The sequence below is a fragment of the Lepidochelys olivacea genome (genome assembly GCF_965140295.1).
Source record: "Lepidochelys olivacea isolate rLepOli2 genome assembly, chromosome: 8".
NCBI lineage: Eukaryota > Metazoa > Chordata > Testudines > Cheloniidae > Lepidochelys > Lepidochelys olivacea.
In genome coordinates, this window is record NC_140418.1 from 6,387,454 (window position 1) to 6,413,474 (window position 26,021).

A 26,021-nucleotide genomic window follows, 5' to 3' on the forward strand; every position below is an offset into this window, starting at 1 on the left:
AAAAGGGAAGGAGGAGGATCCTGGGAACTACAGGCCAGTCAGCCTCAGCTCAGTCCCTGGAAAAATCATGGAGCACGTCCTCAAGGAATCAATTCTGAAGCACTTAGAGGAGAGGAAAGTGATCAGGAATAGTCAGCATGGATTCACCAAAGGGCAAGTCATGCCTGACTAATCTAATTGCCTTCTATGACGAGGTAACTGGCTCTGTGGATGAGGGGAAAGCAGTGGATGTGTTGTTCCTTGACTTTAGCAAAGCTTTTGACACGGTCTCCCACAGTATTCTTGCCAGCAAGTTAAAGAAGTATGGGCTGGATGAATGGACTATCAGGTGGATAGAAAGTTGGCTAGATTGTCAGGCTCAACGGGTAGTGATCAATGGCTCCATGTCTAGTCGGCAGCCGGTATCAAGTGGAGTGCCCCAAGGGTTGGTCCTCAGGCCGGTTTTGTTCAATATCTTCATTAATGATCTGGAGGATGGCATGGATTGTACTATTAGCAAGTTTGCAGATAACACTAAACTGGGAGGAGAGGTAGATAAGCTGGAGGGTAGGGATAGGACACAGAGGGCCCTAGACAAATTAGAGGATTGGGCCAAAAGAAATACGATGAGGTTCAACGACGACAAGTGCAGAGTCCTGCACTTTAGGACGGAAGAATTACATGCACGGCTACAGACTAGGGACCAAATGGCTCGGCAGCAGTTCTGCAGAAAAGGACCCAGGAGTTACAGTGGACGAGAAGCTGGATATGAGTCAACAGTGTGCCCTTGTTGCCAAGAAGGCCAATGGCATTTTGGGGTGTATAAGTAGGGGCATTGCCAGCAGATCAAGGGATGTGATCGTTCCGCTCTATTCGACATTGGTGAGGCCTCATCTGGAGTACTGTGTCCAGTTTTGGGCCCCACACTACAAGAAGGATGTGGAAAAATTGGAAAACGACCAGCGGAGGGCAACAAAAATGATTAGAGGACTGGAACACATGACTTATGAGGAGAGGCTGAGGGAACTGGGATTGTTTAGTCTGTGGAAGAGAAGAATGAGGTGGGATTTGATAGCTGCTTTCAACTACCTGAAAGGGGGTTCCAAAGAGGATGGATCTAGACTGTTCTCAGTGGTGGCAGATGACAGAACAAGGAGTAATGGTCTCAAGTTGCAGTGGGGGAGGTTTAGGTTGAATATTAGGAAAAACTTTTTCTCTAGGAGGGTGGTGAAACACTGGAATGCGTTACCTAGGGAGGTGGTGGAATCTCCTTCCTTAGAAGTTTTTAAGGTCAGACTTGACAAAGCCCTGGCTGGGATGATTTAGTTGGGGATTGGTCCTGCCTTGAGCAGGGGGTTGGACTAGATGACCTCCTGAGGTCCCTTCCAATCCTGATATTCTATGATTCTATGAGTGCTCTAGCAACTGGGCATCCTACGGAACCTATAGGTTATCATTTCAAAGGAAGGCCTCTTTCTCCTGGGGGCAAGCCAAGAAGCAATTAGATGCTTAATTCCAAGATTAAGCCTGGAGAGTTTCCAGATGCCTTTGCCCCCTGCATGCTGACTGCAGGCCCAGGCACTATTCCTCTCAAGTATGATGTTTGCTGTGTCTTAACATAATAAACGTTCAAAGCCTCTAAATGGAACAAAGAGGCTTCGGAGGTTTGCAGGAGGATTGGGAGGGAAGGCATGGAAATCCACCCAGCATCTAGTTTCACTGCTCTTGGCCCGGCCTCGGCGCAACAGATCCACTTGGGCTGAAAACATCAGGCAAGCCGAGAGACAAGTCTGCTGCTGGGGTGACCAATGGTTGCAGCCCCACAGGCACTATTAGCAACCGGCTGGAAACCTGTCGTTAATTTGCAGAGACACGAAGAGAGAAATATGCTCTAATGACTGCTAAGCTGATCCAGGCTCAGTTTCCATTTCCTACCACAGGAGTGTCACAATTTACCTTTAAGTAACAAACCACCACAAGCAGAACCAGCAAGCATCACAGCCTCGGAGATATGCAATATATATGCATGGAAGTGCGTGGCACCATGCAGCTTTGAGTCATTCCCCTGGGCACAAGGGGCCTGCTTCTGCTCCGACTGAAGCAATTGCGAGACAGCAATGAAAGCGGGATTGGGCCCAGCGCAAACTGCCATTCTCCCTGCACAACAGGCACTCAAATATTTGCTACAGCTTGCGGGCTGGTCGAGGAGACAACACTGCAGAGAGGGAGAGAACAGAATGGGGAAAAAGGAGCACGTGGTGGAGGGAATTGGTAGAGAGAAGCAGCTAGGAGTGAAAACAGAAAGCAAGGCCAGGAGAGAGATAGGACACACAAAACAAGGGATGGAAAGATGGATGGATGCCTGGCCTTGGGGTTACACCACTGGACGGGGACTCAGGGGTCCTGGGTTCATGTTTCTGGCTCTGCAACACTGTCATGTGACTTGCCCAAAATGTGACTTGACTAGGGATCTCTAGGCATTACTCTAATGCAAATAATAAAAGGACAGAGGGAGAACAGACAAAAGCCAGTGGAGACAGGCAACAGAGTCAGATACAACACATGGGGCACGGCAGGCCAGAGAGGACAGTTTGCTGCCCCAGTGCCAGAAAGATCAGACAAGGGTGGAAGGTATCCTGAAGAACGCTAGGGAATTCCCACCAAACATAACCCTCTAGGCTTCTAGGGCACTGAGCTCTTCCAGCTCCCCTCCCACCTGTCCAGCCACTTCCCAGCATTCCCTTCAGGATGCCCACCTGCAGCTGTGTGTGTGTTCCGCTCCTGGCCCCTCCTCTTCTTCCATACTCTCCCCCAAAGTAACCTCCTGGCTCCAACTCTGCCTCCTCTCCCCAGCCTGTGGTCTGCCTTTCCAACACTGGTCAGCTGGCACTAAATGGCGAGCAACTGAACTCCCAGTAGTCACCTTGCCCCAAAACATTTCTTTGCCACTACGACGAGTTCACTGTCCTCCTCCTCCTTGCTCAGGCCCAGATGCTCCATCATCTTCAACTCTTCATTTTCCTTCTGAACATCCCAGCTGCTCTCAATAGCCACTGCAGTACAGAAACTAAGGGCTGTCTGGAAACATGCCACATTTGCTTTTTTGGGATGGGAGCTACGGCAGGAGGAAGGGGAAAGGAGAAGAGAGGCATAGAAACAATCTTACCTCAAGAGCCTCGCGCAATATGTCTGAGAAGAGCTTGCACGTCAAGAACACCAAGAAACAGGGACAGCAGACCATAGCATCTTCCACCCCTACTATTATCTAGAGAGATCTTTGATGTCAAGCTTTAAGACCCCCATTGTAAGAAATCCAGCAAGCAGCGTCCTTAGTTTAGTAACTTCCCCTGTACCTCTAAAATCTATTCTCTGAAGTTTGGCAGCTTAGTTGACCAGGGAACGGAGGGAGTCATTGCTCCGTCTGGAGCCAAACATAGCACAGACAGAAGTCACGCTAGCTTCCTCCTACATAGCCCTGCCCACTGCTATTAAATCCTGACCTTAAAAGTATAACCCCTGCTGTTCCTCTCCTGGCTCCCCACACTGCTGGGAGGGCACCCCACTCCCAGCTGACTGCTAGCCCAATATATGTTGGACCATAAACATTCTCTCTCCAAATGCTCTCAGCAAGCGATTGGCAGATCTGTTAGAATTGTAGCTGGAGGAAAGCAAGGCTCTGCATACAGACTATCTGGATAAAGCACATGTGTTAACCTGCTCCTCCACTACCTGAGACAGCTGTCACGCTTAAGAGGTTCACTTCAACCCAGAACCCTTTGCTCCAAGGCAATCAATCTTATCCCGTTGCAGTCTCCCTGTGGTTAGAGCCAAGTCCACACTCCTCCTGCTGTTAAAAGTTGTACAGCCACGGAAAGTACCTACTAGAATGATCAGGCAGCACTGCTCTCAGCACTGGGGAGCTCAGGTTCCAGCAGTCCTTCAAGCTACTTTTCTCCTTCCTTAGTCAGCAAGGCACCTACTTCTCTCTCACCTGCAGTTAGTTTACAACAACCTCTCCCGTCCTGGAAGCCCAAGTGATTTCCTTCTCATTCAGAAAAGGCCGCCTTCAGATAAGCAGTGTTGGGGGGGGGGGGGGAGAGGAAACAGGTTTCTCACCACCCTCCTCCACACTGTGTCCTCTCCTGGGCCTGCTCTTATTTCTGAGCAAGCTTTAACCCGAAAGCAGCTGACACAGAACACGTCTTGTGGGTCCCCACAGTGGCCTACAGGAAGTCCATTGCACCAAGCAGCAGGGAAGGCAGGTTTGAATTGAGGGCAGGCAGTCACGTAAGGCCAGCACAGTCCTGCTTCTAGTTTCCATGATAAAGGCAAGATCTACTGCTCCATAGCAGCATCTAAGGAAGCTGGATGATCCCCCTTCTCAATGGGGAGGGGAGTTTTGCTGAAAAGAGATGTGAGCCAGGTTATCAGGATGGGGGCAGGAGGGCTCCTCCTAGACGTGAGAGGAGAGATGTAAGCATTTTGAAATTAACATCATAGTTTGGAGCAGAGGTCTCAAACTCAAATAACCATGAGGGCCACATGAGGACTAGTACAGTGGCCTAGGGCTGCACCACTGACCAACCCCATGCTGCCCTGGCCCTGCCCTACTCCACCCCTTCCGTGAGGCCCCCACCCCTGCCCCACCTCTTCCCATCCCTTCCCTGCACCCGTTCCAACCCCTTCCCTGAATCTCCACCCCTTCCCTGCCCCCAGGGGGAGCAAGAGGGGTGCAGGGTGCATCAGGGGGCTCAGGGCAGGGGGTCAGGGTGCAGGAGGGGTGTGGGGTGTAGCAGGGGGCTCAGGGCAGAGGGTTCAGCTGCAGGAGGGGTTCGGGTCCACCAGGCAGGCTCCCTGCCTGTCTGCCCTGCCCCCATGCCGCCTGCCCTCCAGGTACCTCCCACGAAGCTCACATTGGCCGGGAATGGGGAACCGTGGCCAATGGGAGCTTTGGGGGAGGTACCTGGAGGTGCAGCCAGGGCAACACACAGACCCCTGTGCCGCCCTTCCCCCAGGTCCCGGCTGCTTTCCGGAGCAGCACCGGGGGGCAGGGCAGGCAGGCAGGGAGCCTGCCCTGCCCCCAGTGCGCACTGGGACGGAGCCACTCTAGGTGAATGCTGGAGGGGGCGGGGGACCGCAGGGAGCTGGCGGGCCAAAGAAAATAACCCCGCGAGCCACGTGTTTGAGATCCCTGGTTTAGAGGGCCAATATCCACTGAAGTCCGTCATTTAAGCTTTTGGCATTAGGTGAATGAAGGAGAGAGGCTTCCACAGAAAAGGAAGTAGGAATGATATTCTGCAAGGCTTCGAGAAGGGACAGCATGGGGGCACGGCAGAAGATAACTGGAGAGAGAAAGTGAAGCCTTTGGGAAGATGCAGGCTTGCGCCAGACCCCACCATCCCTAACCCAAATAATTACCTGCCCCGCCTAGAAAGAAGGAAGTGAGCGAAAAACAGGTGCCCAATACAAGAGCAACAAGCAATCTCCTTCATGCGTAGCTCGGCTTCCAACAAGCCATTAAAATGGGGTCCTGACCAAAAGGCAATTAGCATAATCTCAAATCCAGTCAGTAATGCAGATCGATCCCACCCCCAGCTTTCTGGCAGATTCACTTCCAAATTCTACCCATGCCCCCCAAAACAATTGGTGATATTTTTACAAGCAGCATCCTCCTCACTCTCAGAGCAGGAAGATGTAAATGGCAGTGGAGAGTGAATTGTTGGTGTATGTACTGTGAACACTAAAGACAATTGTCAGCCTGGGGATCAAAGAGAAACTCTTCCAACAAAGCAATCTGACTGTAATTACACAGCAACCAGCTGCTCCACCTACTCTGCATGGTGCATCTAGAAACAAACCATTAGTGGAGCAGGAGCCTGACATGCTATTTGAGGCTCACATCAGTGATGTTCTCTATACAAGAAACAACATAGTTATGTTATATTCTCTCCAGTCAGCACTCAATTCCTCCCTCGAATTTTCCCAGAGCACACCTAACTGCTCTTCTCTTTTGAAACCCAGGCAGATCTGCCCATCGTGACTTGACATCTTCCTTTCTGAATTAAAGATTGCACAATAGCAGGAAGCACAAGTGGTCATTTTCCACACAATCAGCAAGAAGGAGAACCACTAAAACAAGGCTTGGAAAAGTACTGAGGGGAGAAAGAGGGTTTCAGTCTCATCCATGCAGAGAACATTCTCAGCCAAAAGCAAAACCCACCTAGTTATTTCCTCATCACTTACAGAGAGTCGAGACAAGAACACTCAGTCCCTCCTCTGACCACGAAGACAAGTTTACCCAAGAAAGCCCCACTGAAGTCACTGGGGCTACCAAGTGCCTAAAGATAAGCGTGTGTGTAAGCATCTGCAGAGTCTAGCCCTTTGAGATCAGGATTCTACCTCCCGAATTGGGGTGGAGGAGCCATTTCCGCCATTATTATGGGTTTCCTCCTTGTCTGGTTTGGAGATGAAAGGTTGGGGTGCTGCTATTCCTTTCAAAAGTAAGGTGATGTTCAGACCTCCGGAAAGACCCTCACAATTTGAGCTTTGTGTCAGATGTCAGGGCTCTTTTCTGCCAGTATTCATTTACTCTTACTTTCCAATGCCTGCAGAGATGACGAGCAGCACCAGCGCTCTGAATGCCCCTCCACATTGCTAAATACAAAATTCCTGGGGAGGACAAGTAAACTGCCCTCATGACTCCAGCTTGCCCACATGTGGGTGGCACTGAGGCACTGACAAACATTTCCCTGTAGCCGCTCTGACTGTTAGGTAGTTTTTTTGGCCCTGCCTGACACACATGACCCCACTTCTCATTGCTCCACAGCATCTTCAGGACAGATGATACTTAGCGCAACTCCCGCTAACAGACATTCCCACTACTTACCCTTGTTCCCCCTCCCGCCGTACACCATAGACATGGGTCACCGAGGTGTATGGTCAGCTTTAACTGGCACTACTAAAAACAGCCTCTATGCTGGGCACATGCCACCTGGTTCACACTTCCCTCAACATAATCCTCCCCTTGCACAATACAACTCCCCCCCACCCCGAACTCATTGCGCCCGTTTTGCTGCATGCGCCTGCAGCTCCAGATTTACCCCCACCCTGGAGGTGGCTACCCCTGGGCTTTAAATCCCCAACGCAGCTTCTGCCCCCGCCCCGGGGCATACAGACACCTGCTACCCCCTCCATACAACTAACACTGCAGAGGGCTCCCGAGGGCTCCAGCCCCCATACAGGCATCCATACCCATCCCCCCAGGGCAATGCCCCCCACACACACACACCCCTCTCCCCACCAGGCAATGCACCCTCCATTTACACCCACCGGAGCAATGCCCCCATGCAGGTGCCCCTAATCCCCGGGCAATACCTCCCCTCATTCACATACCCCCTACCGGGCCATGCCCCCATGCAGGGGCCCCCAGTCCCCGGGCAATGCACCCCCCATTCACATACCCCCGACCGAGCCATGCCCCCCATGCAGGGGCCCCCAGTCCCCAGGCAATGCCCCCCCCATTCACATACCCCCTACCGGGCCATGCCCCCCATGCAGGGGCCCCCAGTCCCCAGGCAATGCCCCCCCCATTCACATACCCCCTACCGGGCCATGCCCCCCATGCAGGGGCCCCCAGTCCCCAGGCAATGCCCCCCCCCATTCACATACCCCCTACCGGGCCATGCCCCCCATGCAGGGGCCCCCAGTCCCCGGGCAATGCCCCCCCCATTCACATACCCCCTACCGGGCCATGCCCCCCATGCAGGGGCCCCCAGTCCCCGGGCAATGCCCCCCCCATTCACATACCCCCTACCGGGCCATGCCCCCCATGCAGGGGCCCCCAGTCCCCGGGCAATGCCCCCCCCATTCACATACCCCCTACCGGGCAATGCCCCCCATGCAGGGGCCCCCAGTCCCCGGGCAATGCCCCCCCCATTCACATACCCCCTACCGGGCCATGCCCCCCATGCAGGGGCCCCCAGTCCCCAGGCAATGCCCCCCCCATTCACATACCCCCTACCGGGCCATGCCCCCCATGCAGGGGCCCCAGCCCCCAGGCAATGCCCCCCCATTCACATACCCCCTACCGGGCCATGCCCCCCATGCAGGGGCCCCAGCCCCCAGGCAATGCCCCCCCCCATTCACATACCCCCTACCGGGCAATGCCCCCCATGCAGGGGCCCCAGCCCCCAGGCAATGCCCCCCCCATTCACATACCCCCTACCGGGCCATGCCCCCCATGCAGGGGCCCCAGCCCCCAGGCAATGCCCCCCCCCATTCACATACCCCCTACCGGGCAATGCCCCCCATGCAGGGGCCCCAGCCCCCAGGCAATGCCCCCCCCCATTCACATACCCCCTACCGGGCCATGCCCCCCATGCAGGGGCCCCAGCCCCCAGGCAATGCCCCCCCCCATTCACATACCCCCTACCGGGCAATGCCCCCCATGCAGGGGCCCCCAGTCCCCGGGCAATGCCCCCCCCCATTCACATACCCCCTACCGGGCCATGCCCCCCATGCAGGGGCCCCCAGTCCCCGGGCAATGCCCCCCCCATTCACATACCCCCTACCGGGCCATGCCCCCCATGCAGGGGCCCCCAGTCCCCGGGCAATGCCCCCCCATTCACATACCCCCTACCGGGCCATGCCCCCCATGCAGGGGCCCCCAGTCCCCGGGCAATGCCCCCCCCCATTCACATACCCCCTACCGGGCCATGCCCCCCATGCAGGGGCCCCCAGTCCCCGGGCAATGCCCCCCCCCCATTCACATACCCCCTACCGGGCAATGCCCCCCATGCAGGGGCCCCAGCCCCCAGGCAATGCCCCCCCCATTCACATACCCCCTACCGGGCCATGCCCCCCATGCAGGGGCCCCCAGTCCCCGGGCAATGCCCTCCCGTGCACGTGCACATACCCCCCACCGGCCACGCGCCCCCAGCTCGGCGCTCACCGACAGCTGCCCGGGGCTCACCGGCCCCGCCCCTCCATCTTTCCGGCTGCCGGTCACCCGACGCCCAGTCACGTGACGCCCGGCTCAGCCGACTCCCTCGCCCGGCGTCTCCAGCCTGCGCGTGCGCAGTAGGGGCGGCGGCGGAGGAGTCGGGGGGGGGCGGTGTTGCTGCGCCCCCTGGCGGCCGGAGCTGGCGCTGCGCAGGCCGAGCTCGCAGGGCTGGACCCAGCCGCGCGAGGGGTGCAGGGGCAGAGCCCAGGCCCGCTCCAGGCTGCTGCACGCTGCTGGGCCGGCTCAGGGCTCCCCCTGCTGGTTCCCCTGCTTGGGGGGTGCTTGCAGGGGGGCTCCCTGGCCGGGCCGGTGCTGGGGGGCTGCTCCCGGGCCTGGCCCCTAACCCAGCCCTCCCTGCAGTCAGTGGGAAAGGCACCTGTAGCCTGCTCCCCTGGCCCACATGGCCTCCCCACGCCCGCAAGGAACAGTCAGGCCTCAGCCCGTCAGCAGACCGGCTGCTCGGGGCCCGGGTTCATCGCTTTGCAGTTCTGGGTCGTTGCCCGCTGGGGTTTGGCAACCTCCAGGCTTCCCCGTTCCAAGATTTTCCCCACACCCAGGGGTAGGGGGGATGAGAAGCAGCCTTTGTTTGGCAAGGAAAAGCTGAGATCCCGTGGGGCGTTGGTGGGACTCCAGGACCTGGCCCCACAGAGTCAAGAGTTGGTGATGCTGCCCCCAAACCCCACCCACCCCCACCGTGGGGAAGCAGATCCGGGTGCAGCGTGGAGTCAGAACCCAGGAGGAGAAATGCCCGCTGACAGCATCAGGGATGTTTCCAGGCGCTGCAGGTTTAGCGGCCTGGCCTTACGAATCCTGTGTCAGCCTCTCACATAAATGTGATGCTCTGTCACCTCCGCGCTCACGTGGGTGTAACAAAAGCCACCACTACACTGGGCATGTTTCACTGTCAAGGACTCAGAGAAAGGAGCGTGCACCGCTCGCGGGGCCAGAGGGGGGAAGCATGCACCAGGGATAGGCTGGGGCCTGTGTCTAAGCAATACCAGTGATGGATTATGGGGAGGAAAGCATGCACAGGGCAGCCTGGCACGTTCTGGGCAATGCTGGTCAGAGCATTGCATGAGCACTTCAGAGTTGTGTGAAGTGACATCTGAATCGGAGAGTCCGTGGAGCAACGACCCTGGGGCATAGTGGTCTGGGAAATATCTAGTGAGAGTAGCTGCTGGGAAATGCTTGCCTCTGCTGCCCACATATGGGGAAGCTGGGGGAAAATTCCTCCAGGCAGTCTGATAAATGCAAATTGCCTGACATGCAGGGCCCTTCCAAGCCCAGCAATGTATCAAGAGGGGGATTTTGCACCTCTTTACTGAGATCCTTTGATACAGCTGTGTGAGTGCCCAGGCCGAGGGAACGCTGCAGGTTCAACGTCAGATGCACTGACAGCAGCCTGGGATAGGACGGGTGGGCAAACTTTTTGGCCCGAGGGCCACATCTGGGTATGGAAATTGTATGGTGGGCCATGTATGCTCACAAAATTGGGGGTTAGGGTGCGGGAGGGGGTGAGGGCTCTGGGGTGGGGCTGGGGTGAGGGGTTCGGAGTTCAGGAGGGTGCTCCAGGCTGAGGGGTTTGGAGGGTGGGAGCGGGATCAGGGCTGGGGCAGGAGGCTGGGGCGCGGGAGCGGGTCAGGGGTGCAGGTTCTGGGCAGCGTTTACCTCAAGCACCTCCCAGAAGCAGCAGCATGTCCCCCCTCCGGCTCCTACGCAGAGGTGCGGTCAGGCAGCTCTGTGCAATGCCTGCACAGCCAATGGACGCTGCAGGGGCAGCGCTTGGGGCGGAGGCAGCGTGCAGAGCCCCCTGGCTACCCCTACGCATAGGAGCCAGAGGGGGGACATGCCGCTGCTTCCGGGAGCCACGCAGAGTGAGGCAACGCCCAGACCCCACTTCCTGACTGGAGAGGGGAACACCCCAGACTCTGCTCCCCGGCGGGAGCTCGAGGGCCAGAGTAAAACATCTGGGGGGCCAGATGCAGCCCCTGGGCCGTCGTTTGCCCACCCCTGGGATAGGAGCTCAGACCAGCTGGGGAATCCACTATCACTCGCTCCAGCCAGTGCTGTCAGACCATCACGGGCAACAAACCAACTCACCAGATTTTCATTTACATTTAAAATAAAGAAAATCACAGGTTCCAAAGTTACCGACGGGCCAAGAACCACTGCGAAGGACTCAACCCTCCAGTTAAAAAGATTTATTAAGCACTCGTTGTGGCCCCAGCACTAAGGGCCGCTGCCTCCCAAGAAACCAGCAGGCTTCAGCTAAGCAGTAAGGATGCAGGAATCGGCAGGATAGTTAGTGCTTCTCCACACAGAACAGAGCAGAGCAAAACCCACTGTCAGTTAGGATGTCGCTATAAAGCGTAGCAAGTTTAGAAAGCAGAAAGGTGACCAAAGGCCTTTGTCTCTTAAACCTGTCATGGGCACACAGACTGTGCAAAACATTGTGCGTTAGCCCAATGCTAATCACTATCACACCAGCCCATGGACTGCGGGCATTCAGTAGTTAAGGCTTCTAAAGTGCTTTGAAGATCAGCCCTACACAGCTGCTAAGTAGTATTATTAGGGTGTCATACACATGCATCACAGATGTAATACAGAGCAGAGTGAGCAGTGGCTGTCACATGTGCACGCTCAGAGGGTAGTAATGGAAGACAGAGGACGTGGTGATGTACCGCAACAGCACAGGACAGGTGTGCACTGATGAGGTCATATACACCTGTCTTGCACAAAATAATACAGGAGAGGGCGTGCAGTGAGAGTGTCTTATCCACACAAATCGATGGTAACAATACAGGGTACAAGGTAGGGATTGCATGGCACACACATGCACCTCAGCTGCAATAGCAGGTGTGCAGTGATGGTGTGAATCCACTCACACCTCAGGTGTGCTAACACAGCGACAGTTGTATACATAAAAACAACGAGGAGTCCGGTGGCACCTTAAAGACTTAACAGATTTATTTGGGCATAAGCTTTCGTGGGTAAAAAACCCACTTCTTCAGATGCCTAGAAGAAGTACTCCATACATCTGAAGAAGTGGGGTTTTCTACCCACGAAAGCTTATGCCCAAATAAATGTGTTAGTCTTTAAGGTGCCACCGGACTCCTCGTTGTTTCTGTGGATATAGACTAACACAGCCACCTCTCTGATGATTGTATACATATACTGCACTAATACGGGACGGGGTGTGCAGTGATTGGGTTATGTATTCTACACACATCTTAGGGTTAGCTGCACTGAACTGGATCTGCAGGTGCAATGACAGCCCAGTATGTGAATTGGGAGGCAGGGACTTACAGTGCTGAAAAAACACCTCCCAAGCAATTTGATCCTATACCCATTGAAATCAATGGCAAAGCTCCCATTAACGGTGCAGAATCGCACCCAAAGTGAACAAATCAACAGCTCACGGTACACCGGATTAGAGTCCTGACTCTCTATTTCCAGGGCCACATCCTGAGCTACAACAATTTATGCCAAACAGAGACTCTTCTCCCTAAAGCCTGTCAAGACCGACGAACGTCCTTGAACCACGTCCTGTAGAAAGAGTCTGATCAGCACATTTTGAGTTGCACCATTCCTTTGCTGTAGCTGCTAAATATTCTGGCTGCAAACTCACGAGGTTCTAAATTCATTTGGTCCTCTGCCCAGGATATGGCAGTGTGACGGCCTGCCTCACCATGGGTTAGCACATTTATGAAATGGTCACTTTAACACTGTGGTCGAGAAGTTCACAGTCGGGTGATTTTCAGTTTCGTAATTACACTGCTTGGAATCCTCACCAGCCAACCAAATTGTTCCTTTGGTTCAAGCTGTGACAACCACATCCTTTTTAGAGTAACAGAAGCCCAGAGCAGAATGAGTCATTTGGTCCTCTGGTAGTGAGAATGAGTACATTGTTTTCTTGTTCTATCCCTCTTTTAATTTTTTAATGCAGACATGGGAGAGAGATAATGTCCATGCTGTTGAAGATCTGCCTCTTTGGCTGGCAATGCCCACCCTCCTGGCTCTCCTTACATTACCATAAGCAATGACTTCTTCGGAATGGATCGGTCCAGCGTGGTCCCGTTTAGGAAGCTTATTTGTTGTCAGAGAATTCAGTGCTAGCTGGACAGCTCTTACTGTTGACAGGTCTCCTGCTGCTACTGCCCAGGTTGACTCAGAAACATAAGAAGTGCCACCCCAAGATAGACCATGGTCCATCTAGCCCAGTATCCTGTCTCCAGCAGTGGCCAGTAAGAATGAACGTATCAGTCTACCTGCGCGTGCATCTCTCCAGTCAAGTGTCGGGGCACACCTTCCTGGAGGGGGCTTACACCCTCAAAGTATATAAGACGGCACTCGTGACCAGCAGTCGAACCCCACATTGCAGAGAGGGGCGGCCAGCTCTAAGCCTCTCTTTTCCTTTTTCCAACTGATTGTTTAAAAGAACTATTTATTTCTGCTTTCTTCTTTCAATTTTTTTTTCTAAAATTCCCTGTGTGATATTTTTAAAAAACCCAGACAAACAAAAACAGCCCCACACCCTAGCCAACAGATGGCAAAAACCCCTAGGACGGTCAAGGTTAACTAGGACACTCAACGTGTGGAATATTGTGACACCCCATTTTGTTTTAAGCCAGTCAGCTGGAGGGCTAACGGGCCCTCCCACTGTTACTGACTGGAGGGGGGGAGAAGGGAGCGTTAAGCAACACGAAGAATGCAATTTCATTACATATGTGGGAAAATAATCAAACTAGACCCCCCTCCATAAGGCTGGCTTGTAGCACAGCGATACAACTCTCTCAAGGTGAGAGAGTGCATGGGGGACATTCTGGCCTGGAACGGAGCTCCTGAAAGCTAGAGCCACCACTAGGATATGACGAGAAAGACTCGGCATTAGACCTGAGCCAGCAGTTTAACCTGATATTTCCTAGGATCAGAGAAGTCGGGCAGAAGAGACCCATATGGCCATCCAGCACATTGCGCTGCAGTGCAGGGCATTCCCCAGCAAAGCGCAGCTGGGAATCAAACAGCAACTGCGATGGGAAGTTCTGTTTAGTGCCATGTGCCTCCCTATGGGCCTGATCCATACGGGCCTGAAATCAACAGGGGCTGGGGGGAGGGTTTCTATTGACTTCAGTGGATCAGCCCAAAGCTGGCATGGGGAATGGTGCACAGCCGACCTGGACCAGGAGAGGGACGCTGCTCTACAGAACAGCATGGACAGGGGTGGAGGGAAGGGATCGAAGCCCCACTGGGAAATGCAACAAGTGGGGCTGCAATTGTAGGGACTGTGATGAAGACTCTCTCAAGTCTTTAATCTCATGATTTAATTGAGAATTGGTCCTGCTTTGAGCAGGGGGTTGGACTAGATGACCTCCTGAGGTCCCTTCCAACCCTGATATTCTGTGATTCTATGATTCTAAGTCTCCTCACTAGGGGCCGGAGCCCTTGGAAAGGCTCCTATTGACTTCAACAGGCTTTGAATCAGGATCAGGAGGGACCCAACCCATTTGCCAACCTTGCCCACCTCTAAGTCCACCCTGCACAGAAGACAAAGGCCTCTCTCCCGCGCCATCCCCCCTTCCATTGGCCCCTTTTCTGAGAGGGAAAAGGGCAAAGAGAGGCGGGAAAGGGGAAGCAGCAGCTGTGTGAGGGCAGATGGCAGCAAGAGGCAGCAGAAGGAGGAAGAGAGCTGTCAACCGGCTCCAGCGTGTGTCTCATCACGGGGCGGGCTTGTGGTCGGGCAGGGCTGGCCAGCCTCACTCAGAGTGGAGGGACAAGGCCACCTTGACACAGGCGAGCTGCTTGGCACCGTTGCTCAGGACAACCTGGACGCGGTAGTCGCCATTAGTCAGCCAGGAGGGCAGCTGTATGACAGGCAAGTAGAACTCACTGGCTGGCAGGGAGTAGGAGCCCTAAGGAGGGAAACAGATGCCAAAACGTTAGCACACAGAAGCTCCCGCCTCACCCCACCACTGGCTTCCCCTGCCCCAAAGTACAAGCCCACTGAGGGGCGACTCCACCAAGCTTTCGGATTCTACCCCCATCCGCTCCCTGCCCTGCACCTCTTGTGGAGTTTCAGTCATGATCAAGATGAACAAATCAAGCATGTTCGAATATCCATAATTACTCATCACTAATTACTCCCCCAGTGGTGTCTTTTGCTGCCCACCCATCCCCGGGGGCGCCCTGCAGCCCACTGCCCAGTGATTTCCAGCTCAGCCTCTCTGCTTCTCAGCCACCTGCCTGGTGCAGAGACCTCTGCATCTGTGGGTTTCTGCCTGTATTCCCGGGCCCCCTTTCCACGGTCCGGGCGAGCTCAGTACGACTGGCTCTGGCAGTGTCTGGAAGGTGACTTTCTCCATTCCAGCCAGCTTCACCACTGCAGGCAAGTTACTCCCTGCCCCTGATCAGGGAGATTTTCCCAGGCCGGACCGAGTCCAGCTACCTTTGGGGCAGCGTTTCCCAGCAACGTTACAAGGAACCCCCAGGTGGCAACAGCGATCAAAGCGAGCTGACACCCAATCAAATCCGTCTGGAACCATCCTTCTTAGGCCAGTCGAAGCACAAGAAGATCCAGTGATCACACAGCGACTGAGACAGTCCTCAGGGACTCCCTCGCCCCCAGCCTAGCCCACAACGCCAGGGGCCTTCCTGCGTTGCTGACCCACAAAGGCTACAGAATGCCCCCAGGGATGGGGAGGCAAAGCCCCAGACCTCCCTGGCGTGGGCCTGCTGGACCCAGACTCTGCCTGATTCCCCACTGCCTTGCACCGTGTGTGCAAAGTGGGTGCTTCAGATTGGGTCAGAGCAGATCAGAACAGGTCCATCTAGTTCAGGACCCGGTCTCCAACAACGGCCAGTTCCTCTGACCTGACCCACGGGCTGCAAGGCAATGCTGAATCCAGCCAACAGACAGGATGCCCTCTAACTACCCCTTCTCTCAGCAGCCGGTTTCTATTCTCTCTCTTCCAAGTGCTCACAAAGCCCCTTCCCCAGCACACAGACAGCTGACTGAGAGGGCAAGGGGAGAGGAGGGCTGCCATGCTGAGCAGGGGTCCTGGACTTAGGGGTTGTGACCACCCTGCCCTTTCCATGTCACTATGTGACAGGAGGTTCCCTGCTGGCTCTTGGCTAGACGGGAAGCAGGGGTCCTGACAAGGAACATGAGGAGAACAGCTGGCTTAGCACTTACCTGTTTGAAGGGGCAGTGACAGGGGATGCCATAGCTGAGCAGGGGCTCGGGGCATGGAGTTCCGGGGGGGATGACGTTGTCCAGGATTCCGCAAAGGCCATTGTACGTGCAGCTCCCGATCTCGTCCAGACAGGGGACCTTTATCCATATGTCAACTACCTTCTTTTCCACAGTAAACACCGCCTGGGACAAAGGATTGCACACTTCACATACCAGAGAATCCCAGCTGGTACGGTCTCCCCTCCAACCTTCCCCTCCTCCAGGAAGCCTTCCTCTGTAACCTTACCATACACCAGCTTTCCTGACAGGTTGGCCCATGTCTTGGTTTCTCTTGGTGGTTTTAGACTGTAAGCTCTTCCAGGCAGGAAATGCACCTTCCTAAACTGAAGGAACTGGTGCTACTCCAGACTGACAGATCGGAAACCAGCCCTGTGTCTGCAAAGTGCTGAGTACTTAGGGCACAATGCAAGAGACATTTAGGATCAACAACACCTGAGAAAGCCATCACTGGGCTGTAGGTTTCCTATTCAGAACAGCTCAACGGAGACCCATCTTCCTCTTTAATTCTGTTCCCGAAAAAACACATGACTTTACCTAGATTGTAAACCCTCACTATCTCTCTGCAGAGCCCCTAACACAGCAGGACATCGATCTAGGCAACTTCCAAGCATTACCACAACACAAACATGAAATAACAGCACTGGGAACAGCAGTAAAGGCTGCAAAGTCTTGCCCTTGGAGATGCCGGCACACAGCTCCCTCCAAACTCCAGGGCAGAATTTGACCCGCTCTGATTCTTTGGCATGAGCGTGCTAAAACACCACAAGGAGCTGCAGAAAGTTGATCCAGAGCCACATACCACTAAATAAAAGAAGCGGAACAGAAATGTACCGTCCTGGGCAGCAATTCCCCTTTCGCCTTGCTGGGTGTTTGTTACCCTTGCAGCTGCTCGGCTGAGGGACAGGAGGCACTTGGTAAACAGGGGTGAAAGGCGGGCTAGTTCTTCTGTAACTTCTGCAATTGCAGCTGTGGCCTTGAGTTGGCCCTGGTTTCGTCCTGCCCTAGCATCCCCAGTGAAGCCCAGCAGTCGTCCCTCTGCCGGCTGCAGCCAGGACAGGGCCACAGCAGCGTCACACCCCGCGTCCTCGTTTATGCCAGAGGTAGTTGGGTGTGCCATGCTAGCAAAGGGGAATTCCCACTGGCTCAGCCCAGCGCTGGCAGTGATCGTGCCCAGATGTCAAGGGCAGGGGAGAATCAGGCCTGCTATCACTCGCTACGCACCCTCTTGGGAAATGATCATAACATCGCCCCGTCAGCACTGGCTCTGCAGGCGGGGCTGCCTGCTGGTTAACACCCTGCATCAGAGACCGGATGGGAGAGTCCTGCCCCTGCAGATCAGGGCCCAGGGCACAGCAGGTGTAACTGCCCTCATCTAGCCAAGCCCTCGCCCGCCTCACTGACACGGAAAAAGGGTGGGCCGGGGCTCACAGTGTCACTGATGGGAAGGGAGCCCTGTAGCGAGGCCTGCCGCCCCTTGCCGCCCACACCATCATATGATCCAGCTTGCATGGTTGGGGAACTTGCCACCAGCTGCCCTTCCGCTTTCAGCCCTTGCCACCAGCAGCCCTTCCGCTTTCAGCCCTCGCCACTAGCAGCCCTTCCGCTTTCAGCCCTTGCCACCAGCAGCCCTTCCGCTTTCAGCCCTTGCCACCAGCAGCCCTTCGCCATAGCAATCCCGCCCCTGCAAGGGGCAGACGCCCTGCAATGCCCACCTCTCAGCCGTGTTTGCTGCCTGGGCGGTGCGTGTCACAATCTCTAAAGGCCAGACCCTCTGCCGTGGGTCCCAGGAAGGCGTGTGGGCTCAGGAGGCCCCCAGCCTCCCAGCTGCAGTGGGTGCTGTGCACATGGGGAGGAGCTTTAAGGAAGTGATTATGTTCGTTATCGGCGTCTCCGCAATCAGGAGCCTAGCCTGGCAGTTGGGGGTGGATAATAGGTCTGCTCCCCATGTCCCATGTTCTGGGGCGGGCGGGCGGGGGAGGGGGAGGTTGCCTGGTAGAAAGGTATCTCCCACCTGCCTCTCCGCATCTCCTGGAGTCCTATCCCTCCCCCACCCCTTCCTCTTCTCTCACTTCATCTTCCAATGAAGGTTTCCCCTTGTCTCTTCCCCTCCTCCTGACCTTAATCTGACTCCCCCAAACAGGGTCTCCCATCTCTCTGCTCCCCCCGCCCGCATCCCCCTTCTCATTGCTTCTGTGTTCCCTCCCTCTCTCTCCCTCCCCATGTTGCCTCATTCTTTTCTTTCTCTGAACACCCCTTTGTGGCCTTTAGCTCGGTGAAATCGTTCCCCACCTGGGCGAGGAAAGATCAAGGAAACAGCCCCCATTGGAGCTCTCCACATCTAAAACCCTTATTCTCAAAGGTGCTGAGCGCTCAGCAGCTCCCGCTGGCTTCGCTGGGATCTGCGGGTGTCCAGGATTTGCCAATCAGGCCGCGGCAGTTTCGGTGCCCGTCTTCCTCAGACTTGGCTGCGTTCCCTCAGCGGCGAGTCCAAGACTCATTCATCACCCCAGCCTAACACAGACACCGCCAGGTTGCTCCAGGGAGCAGGAGGTGGGAGCAGCTTGGATCTTACCTAGTTCCACTTCCCAGGCTGGGCCCGGGGGGCCGCGGAGAGGGGCTGGGAAGTCACAAGGGAGTGACTCCACACAAATAAATGGGCTGCTTTAACTTTCCTGAAGGGAAGGGGAATAGCTATTGTGGTACGAGCACCTTTCTGCCGCTGTAACTGCATCCATCCTAGGGGTTGCACTGATCCATTTTAGTAAAAAGCTGCAGCTCAACAGACAGACCGTGCACAGACCAAGCCAGCCTTCGGTCCCCCAGCAGCAAATATTGCTAGGAATAAGAAACTCTGGGCCCTGGAAACTGACTGCAGCAGTGGAAGGTCTGGGGCCGGAAACCCGCCCCAGGTCTACAATCCCCGTTTATTCACACCTCTTGGGCATTGCGGAGAATTGAAAGGCCACCGGGGACAGGTGTTATGGTTGCTTTTGGCACGTTCTTTCCCAACACTCCACAGCACGTTAATGGACAGATCCTGTGTCTGAACAGGCCTCTCTGGCGGGCTTGCCCTTTTCACATACCTTCAGAGGTGAGACGATGTCAACACCACTGGAAACCGCCACGCTGACTTTCAGGTCCCCGGGGATGTGGATCGGGTCCGGGGTTACGGACAGACTCTTAATCACAAAGGGATCGGTCCCATTGCCACAGTTCTCCCAGGAGAAGCCACCAACCTACAGGATTCAGAGAAGGAAAGGGTTAAACAGTCTCTGCACTCAGCTGGGCTGGCTGGCCTGGGAGCAGCACTCTGAGCTGGCATGCCAAGGAGACTCAGTTGTCATGTTCCCCAGAAACACCATAGGCTGCCGCAGGAGGGAAGGTGCTCCAGTGGGTTCGTGAGGGGCTCTGAAAGGAGTCCCCTCCAGCCCTTCACAGCAGGAGAGACGGCAGCTGCACTTCAGAGTTCTGGAGTGTGACAGACCCTCAGAATTCTATTGTGGGGGCAGAGAACTCCATCCATTTCACACACACACACACACACTTACTGATGACATTCACGGGGGGGGGGGGGAAAGGAGCTTTTAAAGCATGCAGTCAAAGGCTGAAGAAATAGTAACACTGTACTAACATTTCAGGAGAGATTTTCAAAAGCTCCCAAGGGATTTAGGAGCACAAATGCTATTGCTTCTGGGATCCTAAATCCATCAGGCATTTTAGAAACTCTCCACCTCAGGCAATAATTATAAAGTCTTTTAATACATTTGAGCCCAGCACATGCACCTCTATCTGGCATTTCCAAGCTTCCTCTTGAATAATGCTTAATAATGCTTGAAAAACGTGCATCTCCCAGATTTAACATGTGTCTAGAAATAGCACATTTGCCAGTGACGTCACCAACAAACACTAGACTCTGAAACTCAGAAGGCTTGTTTTATTAACAGGTTCTGAACTGAGTATGTATGGCCTAGTCTACACACACAGTAGCACCAGTGTACTTGAAGGTGTGGTTTCATACTGATTTAGTTAAACCAGTGCAGTTTTGTGTGTGGACAGTCTTAAACTGATTTAAATCTGGTTTAATACCAGGTTAGCTGGTGTCGGTAAATTAACAGGTGCAAGCTAAACCACCAGAAGAGTATCTACAGTGGTTTGCCGTACGGGTTTATCTACACACAGACGTACCAGTGTCACTTAAATCAGTTTTGTTACACCAATGCACCAACTTTTGTGCACAGACTCTTATATTAGATTAAAACTGGTTCGATCAGTTCAGCTTGTACCTGTAAATTTACCAACACAAATTACACCAATATAAGGCAGATTTAAGATGGTATAAGAGCATCCATGCACAAAACTGCACTGGTTTAACTGAACTGGTATAAAGTCACACCTCCAGTTCAAACCAACACAACTTTGTGTGCACGACTGGGGCTAAATCAAATTAAAACCAATTTAATTCAAACCAGTGCAACTTGTATGTGTAGACAAACCATTCGAAACCAACGTCTATTTATCCACAGGCAGCTACAGCAGAGGCAACAACAGCTGCATTGGGCATCCCCTCCCATGGACTCACCAGCATACCTTGCTCCCGTAATGGGACAGACTGGTTCTGTGGGGGCAACCCCTCTGATTTACTGTCGGTGCCATCCCACTAATGTCAGTGGGATTGCCAACATGTCACCAAGAGGAGAACTTGTCCCAGTAGCTCACCTCTGTCTAGTCCTAGTAAATTTCAGCATGTGGCATTCTGCTGGAGTGGGTGTATTTCTATAGATTCACACCTCCAATATAAGAACATAAGAATGGCCACACTGGGTCAAACCAATGGTCAGTCTAGGCCAGTATCCTATCTTCTGACCGTGGCTGGTGCCAGATGTGTCAGAGGGAATGAACAGAATGGGGCAATTATTAAGTGGTCCATCTCCAGCCATTCAGGCCCAGGTTCTGGCAGTCAGAGGTGTACGGCCACCCAGATCGTGGGCTGCTTAGCATTTCCATGGAACATCTTGTGCTGCCGACTCAGAGTGCCTAAGTCTGAGTCATGGATAACTCTGCTACTTCTAAATAACATTTCTCCAGCCATATCAAAGGCACATGTCCCCGGGAAGGGACAAAAGCCCAGGTCCAGTCTGAAACTTTATCACTAAAGCCGTTTACTTAGTTTGAGTGCAAACACACGTCTGAACAAGCAAGAGACAAGGTTTTGTCCTCCTGGATAACTAAAACAAGCCCAGCTCCCTGGGAGGGGATAGTACTGAACTGACCAATGTGAGCTCAGAAGGAGCACAGAGTAATTGTTCTGACAGGTGGAGGCTATATGGAAAAGTACGGAAATGCTGTTTCCACCAGTTATAGCTCAGATAATGGGACACTAAAATCCCAGGCACTTACTCCCATTGAATGCCCCTTTTCACTGCCACGGCGGTGGAAAGTGGCCTCAGTATAAAAGCGAACCAGGCATCGATTCAATGTTTGCTTTGGACTAGATGCTCTTGCATAATGGTTTGCCACACACTGAAACCCCGTCCTGTGCTCACACATGGCTCAGAACCCTACTGGGCATGCTCCAAATGATAACAGCTTTTACTCTTGCTGTATTTGGCTTAGCAGAGCACCGTTTCGGAAACCCCATGGGGAGATGAAGGTCTCCTTCTTTTCAGCAGACACACCTGGTGCCCCTAGTCCTTTGGCATAAGCCAATAGCAAAATGCCCATTGCACTAGCCTGGCTTCATCTTACCAACGCCCAGCACTAGCCAACTCCCTTTCCAGGGTCCACATCCTTTCCCATCTATCTACTACAGCTTGTATGTGGCCTCTGGCTGCTTGCTGCAAGCGGATCTGTGGGACAGGAGGCAACAGTTAAAGCAAGAGCCAGACTCAGGGGTACATGACCGACACTGAGCCTTTCACCTCCAAGTCCTGCATTCGAAGGCTGGGGATCACGATGGCTCGGGAGACAGGAGCGGGAAAGGGAGCCATGCGCTGCTACGCCTCTGTCTGAATCTGGCCGAACTGAAAGCTGTCAACCCAGACTGTTCCCTGCACCCAGGTGACTTCACGCCATGCTGGCAGCCCGGAGTGGCTCTAGCCCGGGCATAGCCGGCCTGGGGGGTTCACATCAATGAGGTGTAATGCCAGCGTAGCAGCTCTTCCACACTATCGCTCCACCCTGCAAGCCAGCCCCAGCAATCCTTGCTCCTTTCTGGGCTCCTTGGGGGTCACTGCCAACCGGCGTCACTTAGAACAGGCCTAAAGCTGCCGAATTTTAGGCTGAGACAAATCCAAAGCACAGCCCCATATCAGCAGAGCATAAAGGGGGGTTACACACATCTCTGCACCTCCCTTCCCAAGCTGCACCCCTCAGCTCATGCATCCATGTCCGTTCTGCAGCCTCTGTGCAAAGAGTTACATGCTTATCTGCCTAACCTTGAGTTTTTGGACAGAGCCTCTGGCTCTGGGGAGATCTCTCACACCCACAGAACCAGCTCCAACTTTTCATGACCTTGGCTGGTGAGGTGGTTGCTGCAAAAGCAGAACTGACATTTAAAAGAACAAAATGAGAACTGAAAGTTGGGCAGGGCCCAGCTAAAGCAGCTCCTGAGCCCGGCCTCTGTGCTGGCTCTCTTGCGGTCACAGGGCTGTTATTGTACAGATTCAATAACATTGCAATCTACTTCATGTCTGAGCTATGGTCCAAATGGCAAGGCGGACTCCAGGAGATGGGTAAAGAATGGGACAGCCATTAGGAACAGCTCAGGCTACAGTTATCCATAGTATGCGGGTATGGCTGAGGGACCTTGGTCCAGCTCCTGGTGGACAAGCATCCATGTCACCAAACCACCACTACTGAGACCCTCTCTGGCCATGGACACAGGCAGTGCCAGCTCACAGAAGGGCAAAGCCTTTGGGGTCTGATTCCCCACCTGGTGCCATCATTTGTACCCATGCAACAGGAGCTCGGTGCACTGCCCCATCAGGACAGCAGCAATTCACATCTGCTTGGCACAGGTGTAAACAACTCCACAAGGTGCAGAGCCACAGGGATTCGAGCTCATTGTTAGCAGCACCGGGTTACAGGCTGGCAAACAGCCCTGCTCCCACACATGGGCGGGCCGGGCAAGCAAGCAGGGTGCTACGCCCATCGGAATCCAGGCCAGCGTGCACCACTGCTCTCCTGGGGACAGGAATCGGCGTATAGCCCCATGCTGCCAAGGGTATGCAGTCCCACCCCTCACGCTGAGTCCCTGCTCCCCGTCGGCCTTCAGAAATAATAACGATACAGAGCCGGCTCTTGGAAAGGGCTTTTCATTAAAACCACACTTGACTTTTCCTTCCAAATGGTTAGTTAATTTATACCCCCAAAAAGGTATTAAACTATGTCAAAGATCAGAATCGAAACACATGGAAATGATCGAAACAAGACGTCTCCACTGACCTGATGGGAATTTTTCTCCCACTCCCTTGGTCTGCGAAACCTTTGGTGATTTAGGCTCCTGGTCCCGATGCAGGAGGGGACCCTTTCTGGAGACCTTGAAAATCCTGGCCAGGCAGGAAAACCATTTCCCACCCAGCTCTCCCGCCCTGGCTGCTGCCCAGGGCTGGGACCCCGCTCCCCGGCCCGGCTCTCCGTCCACACAGGCCAGCCCACCCCAGGCAGTCAGGACACTCGCAGGCTCCCGCACTTGGCACGTGTGGGCTAGTGCTCATGGGCCCTTAGGAACCTGCGTCTGCCCCACGCCAGAGCCCCTGACCCGTCCCCCAGTGGGGTGAAGCCCCCTTACCTTGCTCAGCCTCCGGGACGGCGGCCCCTCCACCAGGAAAGGCTGCCCCCACCGGCCGCCCCGCACGGCTGGGCACAGCTGCAGGGCACAGAGAGCCAGGACCAGGGCCAGCATCGCTGCCGGGGCAGGCTGAAGCCCCGCGGGCGGGAGCCGGGAAGGGAGGCGGAGAGGCTCCGCTCCGGAGGCCGGGGCAGCCGGGCTGCGGCGGGGTCTGGGTGCCGGAGCGGGACGGGCAGGGGGCGGCGGCGGCGGAATGCGGCTGGCTCGGCCGTTCTCGCCCCAGCCGCTGCTCGCCTCCTCGCTGCTCAGCCGCCTGTCGCTTCCTCTTTCGGGTGGGTCTGGTTCAGCCCCGGGCAGGCGGCGCAGGGCGCTGGGACGGGGAAGCAGGCGCCGCTCAGCCGGGAATGGATGCAGGGAAAGGGGCCCTGCCCTCTGCTGGCAAAGAAGGGCTGAGCTAAGGCAGCTCCCTGTCCGCCTGCCCTGCCTCCCCTACCACCGGCTCACTTCTTGCTTCCAGCAGCGTCAGGCAGGGACCAGGGCCCCGCTCGGCGCTGTGTAGCCACAACGCCAGGCAGTCCCTGCCCCAAAGAGTTTGCAGTCTAAGTAGAAGACAAGAGACCGCAGGTGGGCACCCACAGGCACACGGGAACCAGGGCCACGGTGCCGGCACTGGTCTGGGCACAAGGGCCCCTGCCAATGATACCGGACGACACAGGACTCCCCGAACAGTCCTACTGAGCGAGACCGATGGCCTGCCTAGCCCAGTGTCCTGTCTCTCACCGTGGCCTGCCTAGCCCAGTGTCCTGTCTCTCACAGGGACCTGTACCCGATGCTCCAGGGGAACACGCATCATGGACACCTGCCCATACGATGTATTTTTCCTAGCCCCAGTCAATTAATGACAGGTTTCAGAGTAGCAGCCCTGTTAGTCTGTATCTGTAAAAAGAGCAGGGGGACTTGTGGCACCTTAGAGACTAACCAATTTATTAGAGCATAAGCTTTCGTGAGCTACAGCTCACTTCATTCAGTCAATTAATGGTTGCTTTATCCTATATAATGTCACTATGGATGGTGTTAGTCATCTCAATATCTAATCCTGTTTTAAATCCTGCTAAACTCTTGGTGTCAATGATATATAGTGGCAGGAGTTCCACAGGTTAACAGCATGTTGTGTAAAAAGCTAATCCGTTTATCTACCTGAGGAGTGTTGGTATCTCCAAACCTGAGGCTTAGAACCCTTAGCCAACCCCTCCAAATCTGTCCAAAAGGGCCACAGAACTTTTCCCAGCTGTGTGGGTTTGTTCCGTGCAGACAGAGGCAAAGTGTCTGGGCAGCAATATACCAGTTAGGGAAGATGTGGAGGAAAGGGAGGGGCAGGTGGTGAGGATCCATACAAAAGGCAGGTTTCCCAGAATCTGTGTGAACCGGGAGAGGATTTCAACAGGAAGGGGACAGTCCAGTTCTGTGCTGAAGAGTTTGGAGCTTTTATTTTTTTTAACTTCTCAGTGCTTGAGGTACATACAGCAAAATGCATGTCCAGAATTCCAGCAGGCCCATCGCCACTGTGGTGTCAAGGCGGGCACTCCAAGGATATCTCATTCTGAGCGGGGGGTCCAGCAGAGCCCAGCAGCAAGGAGGTTAAAATTGGCAGCGTAAGGCACTTGGTGAAGGTCAGGCAATCAGCACAGGCTCCGACTAGCTGCACCTCCATGACCTTATGTAAGAGAGGTGGGCCGGGATCTGAACACCCACAAAGTTATTTAACCCAAACACAATTATCTTTGTCTTTATATCGGGCCAAACCAAAACCCTGGGATCCAAACAGCCCCCAACTTTGAGGGGTTCATGATCCAGACTCATGTTTTGTGGCTTGGGCCCTTCTCCTTACCATAAAAGCAAGAAGAAAGTGCTCTGTGGGATGGAACATCTTTCCTTGCAACAAACCGGGGGAGTAGCTGCAATGCAAGTGCCCAGGGAATGGGTGGAAGGGATGAGAGAGTCTT

The 26,021-nt window shown here is 54.5% G+C and overlaps 2 protein-coding genes across 3 annotated transcripts in view; both read right to left on the minus strand.

The window, feature by feature from the left end:
• LOC311524889 (proton-coupled amino acid transporter 1-like) overlaps positions 1-8,996 on the minus strand; it is a 49,504-nt gene extending 40,508 nt beyond the window's left edge. Inside the window, exon 1 of one of the 2 annotated variants that reach the window (XM_084636508.1) lies at positions 8,930-8,996. The gene's annotated coding sequence lies outside the window, so the exon portion shown is untranslated. Of the gene's footprint in view, positions 1-8,893 lie in introns of both variants that reach the window. The other variant, XM_084636509.1, reaches the window with a different exon arrangement.
• Positions 8,997-11,166: 2,170 nt separating this feature from the next.
• GM2A (ganglioside GM2 activator) lies at positions 11,167-24,444 on the minus strand. Its single transcript, XM_084636751.1, has 4 exons — positions 24,019-24,444; positions 19,313-19,465; positions 16,170-16,352; positions 11,167-14,889 (listed from the first exon to the last, which is right to left on the minus strand). The coding sequence occupies exons 1-4, from the start codon at positions 24,130-24,132 to the stop codon at positions 14,734-14,736; spliced, it is 606 nt and encodes a 201-aa protein (XP_084492877.1). The 5' UTR covers positions 24,133-24,444; the 3' UTR covers positions 11,167-14,733.
• Between the last annotated feature and the right edge of the window lie 1,577 nt (positions 24,445-26,021).

Coding starts and splice junctions, on each gene's coding strand:
- GM2A (XM_084636751.1), bottom strand. CDS start 24,132: ATGCTGGCCCTGGTCCTGGCTCTCTGTGCCCTGCAGCTGTGCCCAGCC. Junction 19,466..24,018: donor CGTCCCGGAGGCTGAGCAAG/GTAAGGGGGCTT, acceptor TGAATCCTGTAG/GTTGGTGGCTTCTCCTGGGA. Junction 14,890..16,169: donor GTCACTGCCCCTTCAAACAG/GTAAGTGCTAAG, acceptor TTCCCTCCTTAG/GGCTCCTACTCCCTGCCAGC.